Source organism: Prunus dulcis, chromosome 5 (assembly GCF_902201215.1).
Source record: "Prunus dulcis chromosome 5, ALMONDv2, whole genome shotgun sequence".
NCBI classification, from domain to species: domain Eukaryota; kingdom Viridiplantae; phylum Streptophyta; class Magnoliopsida; order Rosales; family Rosaceae; genus Prunus; species Prunus dulcis.
Genome location: NC_047654.1, coordinates 14,405,313 through 14,417,405, shown reverse-complemented (window position 1 = coordinate 14,417,405; position 12,093 = coordinate 14,405,313). Strand labels below are relative to the sequence as shown.

General features: G+C 37.2%; 2 protein-coding genes across 2 annotated transcripts; both read left to right on the top strand.

The window, feature by feature from the left end:
- The first annotated feature begins 407 nt into the window (after positions 1-407).
- On the top strand, positions 408-5,468 carry LOC117627662 (protein EXECUTER 2, chloroplastic). Its single transcript, XM_034359841.1, has 11 exons — positions 408-878; positions 1,355-1,471; positions 1,561-1,626; positions 2,375-2,481; positions 2,552-2,633; positions 2,797-3,495; positions 3,900-4,026; positions 4,117-4,286; positions 4,416-4,490; positions 4,740-4,832; positions 4,962-5,468. The coding sequence occupies exons 1-11, from the start codon at positions 534-536 to the stop codon at positions 5,061-5,063; spliced, it is 1,983 nt and encodes a 660-aa protein (XP_034215732.1). The 5' UTR covers positions 408-533; the 3' UTR covers positions 5,064-5,468.
- An 868-nt stretch (positions 5,469-6,336) lies between these two features.
- On the top strand, positions 6,337-8,490 carry LOC117629332 (CASP-like protein 4A3). The gene is made up of 3 exons (XM_034361885.1): positions 6,337-7,067; positions 7,530-7,665; positions 8,034-8,490. The coding sequence occupies exons 1-3, from the start codon at positions 6,493-6,495 to the stop codon at positions 8,226-8,228; spliced, it is 906 nt and encodes a 301-aa protein (XP_034217776.1). The 5' UTR covers positions 6,337-6,492; the 3' UTR covers positions 8,229-8,490.
- The last annotated feature ends 3,603 nt before the right edge of the window (positions 8,491-12,093 follow it).

The following is a 12,093-nucleotide window of genomic DNA, read 5'->3' as shown; positions in this document are numbered from 1 at the left end:
GGGTGCAAATTCTCATAAAATAAAAGCTTATTGGCAATTAATTAAATTAAATACAAGCATCGCCATCACCCAAGTTAGTGTTGAACTTGATTTGAAGCCAAATATCAAACCCGAATTTTGAAGAAATTTAGAATATTTATCCTTGTATTCAAGGTTTAGAGTATTTACCTTTGCATCTGAGATTCTCCCCACTTAAGTATCGCTTGTATCAAAATAAAAAACGAAAATAAGGAAATTTTATGGGTACAAGGCTAAAATACAGTTGAGTTATTATCAAGTTTGACTAAAATTTAACCCAATTAGTAATCTGGTATATAGGAAAGTTTAATTTAACCCACAAATCAAGTGGCCCTGGGTTGTAGTAATTCAGTCGTTGTAAGTTTTTTACCCGGCGATTCTATCCATATATCTCATCATCTTCCTTCGTCTACCAACTGCTCCAATATAATAAGACAGACAAACTCACAAATATTGAATTGAAAATCCCCACAATAATACAACACACAGATTGTGGAGCCAGAGAGAACAGAGAGATGGCGGTCGCCAATGGATGGGGCGTGGGACAAGCAATCCCAGTGCCCCAATTCGGCCCCAATTGCTGTTCCAGCTTCTTAGCCAACAAGTCCAAATTCAACAGTACCAATAAAAATCTGAGCTTTGTTCTGAATTGGGGCTGCTCTGCTCAAACCAAGTCTTCACCTTCACCTTCTTCTTCTCTGAGTAGGAATAGAAAGAGCTCAAATTTGTGTTGCCGTTGCAGTGAAAGTAACAGTTATATTGATGACCGTATTGGGTCTTCTTTGGAATGGGATTGGAATCGCTGGAGTCGCCATTTTTCTGAGATTGAACAAGCCGAGAGCTTTGCCTCTGTTCTAAAGGTATGTGGGTTTCTTGTATTTTTTGCCCAGTTGCTAAATTGTATCGAAGTTTCGTTTCAGTTTTGCTGCTTTAGTAAGGGGAGCTTTTTTTTCTATCATTGTTATATAGTTTCTGATTTAATTTGGAAGTATGTTGGTTTTCAATATAGAGTTCCTAGTTGCTAAAATTAAATTTTCTTTAATGCTTTACTAGTTAAACTGCAAAGTTGATAAGTCAAATTGTAAGCTTGGTGAATTTACATGAACTTTACAGCTTTTGATGATTATCTTGCATTAATTTATGCACTTCAACTTTTTCTCTCATCATTGATCTTATAATTGTTTGACTACTCGTGCCTTTTGCTTCCAATTCCTATGATTTCATGAAGCATAACCATGCCCTTTTGGACTCTGTTGCAAGATAGCTCGGGCGGGAGGACAAATTACAAGTGCTTTTTTGTTTTGTTTTTGTTTTTAACTTGATTTATGCTTTGTAGTTTCAACTTGAAGATGCAATTGAGAAGGAAGATTTCCAGGAAGCTGCAAAACTGAAAATGTGCATTGCAGAAGCTACATCAAAGGATACTGTTGCTGAGATCATGTCTCAATTGAAGGTTAGATTAGATGAGCATTTGTGCCATATTATTGTATATTTTCTCAAATCAAAATTTGTTTGTTGACCCGATCTGCTATATCTTTGCAGAATGCAATTGAGGAAGAGCGTTACCATGATGCTTCAAGATTGTGCAAGTACTCAGGAAGCGGACTGGTAATTCTAACAACCTGGCTTAAACAATTTACTTTGAACATCATAATTATATTCCTTGGCTGGGGTAGGTAGCTTTTGCTCTTCCTTTCTTCTCCCACTTATTTGAAATACGATCAAGTATATTTTGTTGGAAGACTAGGTATTCTGTCTTCCTTTGTACATTAGTTTTAGTGGCAGGTATTGCAGTTTTGTGGGACTCCAAAGGGTCAGGGGGAGGGAATGGCAACATTTATCTGATAATTGACCTTTGAGTCTGTACCATCCCCTGCATGTCACTGCCTTCCCCTGTCTTCTCCTATGCATAATATTAAGCTTTTTATTCTCTTCAAAAGATGAAACATTCCCCTTCCCTTTGGTCCACCCAAAAACAACCAAAAATAGTGTCTATGCAGATTATTTGGATTGTCATGACATGGATTTTTGTACTTTGGCATTAATGCTGCTTGCATATTTATTTAACTAGTCTTTTCAATACAGTACTGGGATATTATAGATTAGCATATGATTGAGATTGTGTCCAAAGTCGGTGCAGTTCTACTGCTACTAGTTTTAGTCATACTCTTGTGAAGCTATTTTATCGTATCTGATCTATGATCATTAAATTATTGAATACTTGTGTTATCTGATGGATCTTTTTCCTGGTTTATTCTTTATGCCATTTTAATGTGATTGTCAGCCTTATTATTTAGGCGTGCTTTGCAGTGAACTTTTTTGTGTGTCCCCTAAGTCATTCCTTCTGTATAAGCAGGTGGGTTGGTGGGTTGGCTACCCAAAAGATTCAGATGATCCCTTTGGAAGACTCATACGAATAACTCCTGGTGTAGGCAGATTTGTCGGCAAGAGTTACAGTCCAAGGTTAAGATCTTTTGGGCTTTGATTTATATAACATCTGTTGGAAAACATTAGTGATTATTATTTGTTGCAGACAGTTGGTTACGGCATCGCCAGGAAGTCCCCTTTTTGAAATTTTTGTGGTAAAAAATGCCGATGGGACACACGTTATGCAGGTGATGTGATGCTTCTAATAGATAATAATATTTCATCTCATATATGTGCTTGCCATACAAATTTGTAAGTGTCGAAGTGGCCTGGCTGACTAGATTTTACATATCTGTTAATAATCTCTCTCTCTCTCTCTCTCTGGTCTTCTGATATCATATCTGTTAGCAGGTAGTTTACTTACACCAACCCAAAGCCAATTCAACAATCTCCGCTGTTACACCGTCCAAACCTGAAAAAGGCTCGTCCACTTCTGAAGTTGAGAATGCAACCCTAGTAGATGTTCAGAAAACTGAAGGTAAGGCAGAGAGCAGTGAGGAGAAGGGCATTAATATTGAGGGAGCAACTGAGGAGGGAATTAAAAGTGTGATAAATTTTCTGAAGAAAAAAATACCAGGACTTAAAGTTAAAGTCATGGATGTTGATGTTGCTAAGGAAGTGATAGAGGATGACAATTCTGTGAACCAATTGATGCAAGAAAATAGTGAGAAGTCAGATTCTGATGACAGTTCTGAAGACGAAGTGGATAATATGGATGAAATTCAGCCTGATGAGGTCACTCTAGGAGAAGGTAGTGATACCACACAGGATGAAAAGGATTTAGATATGAAACTTTTTATTGGTGGGGTTGTACATAATGATGATGATGCTCCTATCAAGGATGAGTATGTGCGTCGGCCTGCTGAAATCAAAGATGTGGAGAGAGATTCTTTTGTATTGCATATTCCAGGGAGAAGCCTAGATAATGATACCAGAGAAAGTAAAGCATCCAAAGTTAAAGTGGCAGCTCTAGCAGCTAAAAGTGTCTCTGAGCTCATGCCTTCTGATGTTGCCAAGGCATTTTGGAATTCTGACAAGGTTTCTCCAAAGGTCGGTTGAACTTATATGCCATCAGGAAAATAAGATATGGAAATTGCATGTAGTAAAAAGCTGAATCTTCCAGTTGACATAAAGTAATTGGGTTCATGAATAGAATCATTTGAGTTAGATACTTTTGTTGTACATGGTAAACTCATGGTTTACAAGGATTGTGGAATTAGGAATTCCCAAAGACTATCCTTGGTTGATGTCTTCCTTTTTCCCTTTTCTATCTTTTTATAGTAATGTAGTATTTCTAGGAAGCTTGCGTCCTGGCCATTTTGGTTCAGCTATTGATTATGGGGGCCAATACAAAAGTTTGAGGCTTGTTTTTTTAATTCACAGAACTGGTGGAAGGTTTTTCAGTTTTATCAAAATTATAATAGTTAATAGTTTCCTTTTTAATTTATAACTAGGTTACAAGGAATATGCGTGAAATTGTCAAGCTTGCTGTTAGTCAAGCACAGAAGCGGAGTAGATTATCCGAGTATACAACGTTTAATCGGATCAATACCTCAAGTGGAGATTTGGATCCCTTTGACGGTGAGTTTTCATTCTCTACATTTCATGTCTTTTTATCTTGTACTTAGAAAAAGGATAATTTTCTAAGGAACTCTTCTGTTTGAAGTATAGGCTTGTATGTTGGTGCATTTGGCCCTTATGGCACTGAGGTAGTGCAACTGAGGCGTAAGTATGGGCAGTGGAATGGTTCAGAAGGCAAAGACAGTTCTGCAGATGTGGAGTTCTTCGAATATGTTGAGGCAGTTAAGCTAACTGGCGACCTGAATGTTCCTGCTGGCCAGGTTTATAGCTTTCTAGATCTCGTGATTGTCATGCTACTTGTTCTGTACAACCACATGTTCACTGTATTCATGCATCATGGGATATGTAAACATATGTTGTACTAAACCGTGGGATTTTTGCATATGCAGGTGACATTTCGTGCTAAAATTGGAAAAGGGAACCGCCTTTCCAACCGTGGGATGTATCCAGATGAATTAGGAGTGGTAATGATACTTTCAAGTGGAACCTCTGCGTATGTGCATGTGTTCAGTGTGTGGTAGTTTTTATCTAGGATTCTAGGATCAAACAGTCAAGGAAGCTTGTTTGGCTTACTATTGACTGTATCATATTACCATGGAAACTAGTAGATTATGATCACGTGCAACACTTTAGAACACCCTTTCCTTTATTTTACTTAAAACATCCGAAGAATTCATTTGTGTATGCAGCTGACTAAGAGTTCATTTATCCAGGTTGCAAGTTACAAAGGTCAAGGAAGAATAGCAGAATTCGGGTTCCGAAATCCACAATGGGTTGAAGGAGAACTTCTCCAACTCAATGCCAAGGTGAATAAACTGGTTCAGGATGTCTACTTGCTTTACTTCTTTATAAAAGCCTGATTAACCAGCAAGCCCTCAAGAAATCTGCGTTGTATTTGTAACCTTTTCCTTCTTTTGGCTGCTGTTTGTGTATAGGGCATTGGACCATATGTCAAGGGTGCTGATCTTGGTTTTCTTTACATCGTTCCGGAGCAAAGTTTCCTTGTACTGTTCAATCGCCTGAAACTACCAGAATGAGCCAATGGTACCACAATCAGTTTGAGCTCTTACATCTTTGATATGGCAAGACATCACACACTCTGATGGCAGAGAAGGGTTCTTTTAATGTACCGTATCTGAGCAAAGAAGTTAATTTCACTGTATTAAGTAGGCACTTGGATTTATTTTCCTCCCAATTTCAACTCTTTTTTTCCCTCGTCCTTCTTCTTGCCCCTTGTAACTTCATGAGCTGTATATCATTTTTGCTGACCAAATATTTTGCGACTACTACTGAAACTGCAACGAGGCTCCAAGTCGTGATCGGTTTCCAGATATTGCTTGGCTTCCTCTCTGTGGTCTGTTGATATCTTATTATCTACAAACACGGTTCTTCCCATGTGTTTCCCCAAAGACTTAATGAATTAGATAATGGCAAGTCATCAATGATTATGGAGTACCAAGTTTAAGAAATCAGTAAAACATGAAAAGTAGATTGTGAGATGTCTTGTGGTTGCTTAAAGGTAAAAAACAAACGCGCTGGTGCTTTCCCTTTGTTAATTTAAACACTAAAACCATTGTGATTAATACACATGAATGATGCACAGACTGAAGAGACTAAAAGAGATGCTTTTCTTGGTTGTTTTAGGTATATACTTCCTTCCTAATAGTCTTTTTGCCAAACTGGCAATCAGGATCTAATATAAGAAATCACTTCACTTTGTTAATGATTTCGATTAACAATCGGTAAAATAACATGCCGGACTATCTGACAAGAGAATATTATCATATATATATATATATATATATATATATTCAATGAAAGTCCATTATTCGAAACATCTCTGCACATAAGGAGGAATCTGTCTACTTGAAGAGAAGTAATAAAAAGTTGGAAAGGAATGTTTGCCTTTAGCTCATGAAAGAAGAAAGATGGCGCACTACTAAAGAAACCCAAAAGAACTTTGCATAAAGTTTTCCACTCAAAGCTTGCTTGGATTTTGTAGGCTTCAATTTGTTTTTCTTGCTTTTGCCCTTACCATGCAAGCTTCGTCTTAAAGCTCTTAAATTAAAAGCACTTGTATTAGCTTTTTCTTTTTCTTCCAGTACTCTTCGCACTTAGCTTTTTACTGTAATCATTATAAAATTGATTTGTTTAATCATAATTATAAATTTGTTTAGTAAAAAAACAAACTCATTGTTTGCTTAATGGCAATGGCGAGTGTTTAAAAGTGGTATGATTCTTACGACGTCGTATGAAGCTGTCTGCTTCTCACTTTAGTGAGCAAGTAGTAAGCGGGAAACAAAGCCTTTCCACGTGGCCTAATCCCTACAGCGCGAAAACGCGAAATTAAAGACTCCAAGTCCCCACAACCATCACTTCTAACTTTCTTTCTCTTTCTCTCCGTTTCTCAGTTCCCAAACGCACTTCTTCCCACTCAATAAAATCTTGAAAAGACAATAGGCGCCAATGGAACCCCAATCCCAACCCCAACAACAAAACCAGAACCAGAAATCCAAGCCAAACATGAACAAGTCTTATTCGATGAACTCGGACGACTCGCCGCTCCGCTTCCACTCCCCGATCCGATCCGACGCCGGCGACCCGCCCGAAACTCCGCCCTACGAGTCTCCCGAGAACTCGCCAGAGAGGCGGGTGGACAACTCCAAGGCGATCATGGCCGTCGACAAGTTCACCCAGTACTCGCCGCTCCGGCCTCAGAAACCGCCGGAGAATGCTAAGGCACCGTCTCCTGTGGTGGTGTACAACCGGTCGATGAGGGAGGACATGGCGCCGTCGGTGTCGAAGGTGGGGCCTGTCGTTGGAGCCAACGGCGGCGAAAACGTCGTCAACGGCGTCATTGGAGGTGGGAGATCGAGGGGGATAACTTCGACCCGGCCGAAGAGAGGAGATATGGTGAAGACGGCGGCGCTGGGGTTTAGAGTGAGCGAGGTGGTGCTGTGCTTGATTTCGTTCTCGGTTATGGCTGCTGATAAAACTCAGGGGTGGAGCGGCGACTCCTTCGATCGCTACAAGGAATACAGGTCTCTTCTGAATTTCAATTTCGACTTAATTTCCATTAAAATTTTCTCTTTTTCTGAAATTTTAATTTTGATTAGCTGAGTAAGTCAACCAAGTAATTTTGATTTAAGCGCTTAAATCAATTCAAGCCGTTTGGTTGCTAAATGCCCAAAAAAAAAAAAAAAAAATTTCATTTTCCACTTAACATGAGTTAAATACAGTTAGACCTAAACGACATTCATTAGAACATAAAAATTATATTTTCTTGTCGTCTGTTTTGCTTCAGTTTTTAAAATAGTGTTTGTTGCATATGTTTAGTTCGTCTGAGAAGCGTTGTTAAATCCAATGTGCTCGTTTATTATATACTTAAATGGTTGCGTGAGTGAACATGTACAATGTGAATTGGCTTCTTGCAATTTCTATTTATATTGTACTTTTGGAGATAATTTGATAGTGAAGTGAAGATTATGTGCTGCTGACTGCAGGTATTGCTTAGCTGTGAATGTTATTGCATTTGCATATGCTGCCTTTCAGGCTTATAATCTATCCTACCATCTAGTCACGCAGAAATATGTGATCCGCCACCATCTTCGTCGCCACTTCGATTTCTTCATGGATCAGGCAAGTTATGCTGCCCATCTGTTTATATGTTGATTTAACATTGGCTTGTAGAATTTTGATTTAGAAGGATATAAGCATTTGTTCAGGACTTGCAAACATGGCTAAGTTGGTCATGGACTCATGGCCTAATGCCTATTATTTCTCTCCTGGTTTCTGTTGTGATATAGGCTTCTGTGTTAAGACGATTCTGTTTTAAGATTTAGGGTTAGCAAGCAATAACAGAAACTTGAATAGATTGGGTTGCATTGGTTAGACCCGTAGTTGACTCCAAGTCCTTTGAACTGACTGCCTCGGTTCAAGGGCAGCTAAAGATTTGTGTACTGATAAGCAATGCATTGTTTTGCTTGCTTTGTGGGTTCAATTTGCAGGTACTGGCATATCTTCTGATTTCAGCATCATCATCTGCAGCCACTCGGGTTGATGACTGGCAATCAAATTGGGGTAAAGACGAGTTCACGGAGATGGCCACTGCTTCGGTCAGCATGGCCTTCCTGGCTTTTGTTGCCTTTGCACTTAGCTCCCTCATCTCTGGTTACAATCTCTGTACCCATGACTCTGCATGACCGCAACTATAACCAGCCGCCCGTATACTAAGTTTTTAATTTCTCATGTTGTGAGAAGACAATTATAGAATGTGAATGAAAAATTATTTTTTTGAATTTTGTTTGTACAGCTTCAAACAGCATGTTTTCCTCCCATAGCGATTCCACGGTCAGTGTATTCTGGCTCTTTAAATCTTTTATGGAGAGAGCATAGCTTATATATATGTTGTGGATTTTGTACAAGTTTGCAACTTCTAAGAAGAATAAAGTTCATCTTTGTCAACGGGGGTCTAGCTCAGTATAAAGGGTCTTGACTTGCAGATTGTGTGTGAGAAACTCCGTTTTTTTATAATTTAGACTATCACTTATATTTAAAGAAAAAACCAAAAAGGTCCATCTTTATCTTGGTTTTGTTAGTGTTGGGCAGCCATTTGGCACAAAGGGCCTGCAAATTGCAATGAAGGGCTTGATAAATCATTTGGAGAGTTATAGGATCCATTTCTTTTTGGTTACATGGGTCGGAAACCCAAAATATAACTAAACAAGTATATACTTGGGCTTGAAATTGAATATCATTGGAGCCAGAAGAAAATTCCCAATTTTATTTATTTTAATTTATTTCTATTATAATTCATTATGGATCAGCCAATGTTGTCCTTGCTCTTGGGTTGTTTTGTTTCATTCAGCTTCTGAAGTTTATTGCAAGCAATGTCATTTGCTTGATGCTCTGTTGGACATATTCCCAAAGTCCTCCAAGCAAAAGATTGCCATAATTGTGTAACGCAAACATCAACCATGTTAGCTTTGTTCTCAAGAATGGTGAACTCTCACCATCAAACATTTACACACAACATATCAACATTTCTAGTTGGCCGTTGATTTCGACCGATCATATCTTAACCCAACAACCAACCTGAACTTTTTCATGCAAGTGTTCCTAGCTAGGGTTGGTGTGCTCTAACCTTTTTGGGTATATATAGTATATATATTTCGGACAGTCCACATGACACGTCCTCTCTCACATGCTAATTGATGCTTATCCAAACCCTAAAAAAATAAAATCAAGCCAAGAACTTCAACCCCTATAATTCGATATACGAAGTCGTCCCATTGTTAATTAAAGTGCTAATTTTCTAAAATTATATTTGAAAATATAATTTAATTGACAATCTAATAACGTAACATACGACGGCATACGACGATAACAGTAGATAGAATGAAAAGAGTTAAAGGGAAGGGGTTCACGTGGGATCCCCCATCAGCCATGTTGATGCAGTGCACAAAACGGAACTAGATGACAAACATTCCCTATCAGATCAGTCTTTTTCTAACGAAGCAGTCAACCTCCCTCAATCTATCATCTTCTTCTCCCCTTCACATTCGCTTGTCCATCTCCATCTTCATCTCCATGCATGCACATCATCATCAAATCTCAGCCCTCCGATCCATAAAACCCCACCAATAAATCCAAATCTCATCTCATGCAACCCTAATAATATCATCACATACCCATCAAAACAATTTCGTCCGTGTATAATATAATATAATATAATATAATATATGCTTATACTTTACACCACCCAAACTTTGTCATTTGTGATAATTAATTAATTATATATTCTAATTATAATCTAATTAGTCACACCAACCATAATTAGTACGGCCTAAGGATATATTCTGTACCACAAGTTTTGGCTAAATTATCGAATCTGAGCTGGTACGTACTACATAACATGGACACGTGGTATTTTAATTTCATCAATGTTTCCAAGGTACGGATCGCATGTGCACCACCCCAAATTTGTGCTACAAAAAAGCTTAAAATAAAAATAAATAAATAAAAGGGCCCCCCTTTGATTCTTTTTCAATAAAATAAATAATTAAGATGTTATCTCTTTTCGATACCGTGATGTGCTAATATACAATTAATATGAAATCACTTTTGGAATTTTGACCCTTGACAATGAGTTGACACCTAAAATACACTCAAGGGTTGTTGAATTAATATTTTATTATACAGATTGAATTATGTGTATAGTTATTTAGAAGATTTCAACTCCTGATTAGTAAACCAACCTAATTAACAATATCTTAACTGATACTGAAAAATAATCATGAATCAGTTGTACAGCATCCCAACCTACCAATTAATGCAGAGATGATCTTCAATGGAAGGTAGATCTTGATGATAATCTTTTAAACCCACAAAATAATTAACACATCATCAGCCAACATAACAACAACACTAATTAATTATAATGCAAATGATGGTCTAAATTATTCTAACATAATTTAATCTGCAAAGAAAGAAATTCGAAGTGCAAGACGATAGACTCATGTCTATAATTAATTAACCTAATTCACGTAATTTTAAGCATAATATAGTAATGTATCATATGTCACATATGATATATGGGTGAGCAAGGAATTTGCCTCCAACATGTTTTTAATATTGAAGCCTTGTTGTATGGATTCAAATGAGTTGGGATATCATGTCACATAAATGAATGAATGATAACAAAGTAATTTGTTTTTTGGGGTGATATAATTAGACTTTGTTTAGATTGGAAATGGATCCACCCACCAGACAAATTCGGACCCAGCCAAGTTGTAAAAACTGTAAGGAAGTCGGATCCCAACATTGAAATGGTTGCAGGCTTTGTAGCCTTGTACCTTGTGTGGGTGCAGTTTTAGCTGTACCTCTTTGTCTGTGTCACCCTAGACAGAGTTGGCTAGCTAGGTCATGGTCGGCGTGCACCGTACGAGCTTTACAAGCGGGTGGGTTTTATTTCTTTGTTTTGTTTCTCATTTTAAAATTATTTAAACAGATAAAATAGGACAAGGCCCGTCGATAATAATTAGAAAAAAAATAAAAATAAGGAAAATAAAAAGGAAAGAGAGAGAGAGAGAGAGACCGTATACGGAAGAGGACCATACGGCTTCTCCGACACACCCACGGATCGCTCTGTTTGGGTATAGGACCCACCTGCTTTTCAGCCATAACGTTACTCCTCCTCAGTCTCTCTCTCTTCTATTTATGTTGTAACGTGTCCCTTTCGAATGAAATGACTAATATGCCCTTCTGTGAAATTTCGAGGGACCAAAACTAGCCTTGGAGTTGGCGCGTAGTTGTTCATGGTTGTGTTGTCGAAGCTCATTTTTTATTTTGACGTTTGGGTGACATCTTGTTTTTCTTTTACCATAAAAGAACTAATCATTGATATTTGAATGAGGAAATACAAAATGGATGAAAACTATTTTATTTTTTATGTTGGATGATATTTTGTGTTTCTTTTATTAAAAATAACTAATCATTTGTTTTTAAATAAAGAAATACAAAATGGATGAATTCTAGTTTCTTACTTTTTGTATCATAATATGAGATACATTTTAAATTTGCTCAACAATTCTCGAGTGATCTTCTTCAAAACTTCAGTGATAAAAATAATTTACTCTTTTAAAATCAATCAAAATTCAACCCTGATGCATTACCTTGATAAAATTAAGCATAAGTAAAGTAATTCAATCTCACCAAGACTTTGTTTTTAAAGTAAATTTCGCCTCCTCACGTATCCTACGATCACTCTTCTAAAACACCAAAAGACATAAATTACTACTTTGTGTTGAACTTTGCATATTGGTAAAAGTTATTGAGGGACAACGATTTGAGAATAAAATGGTAACTTATGTGTAGTCATCATAAGTTGATGACAACATTAAAAAAAAAAAATTATGATCAATACATTACCAATTAGTAATCTTTTCCTCTAAATTTATAAACAAACAAATTACTAATGAGTAATGCTACTAACTTTAAAATAAACTTCAACATTTTGCAATCGATTATGTTTCACTTATTCATATGAATCCAATATCACCCCTTAAT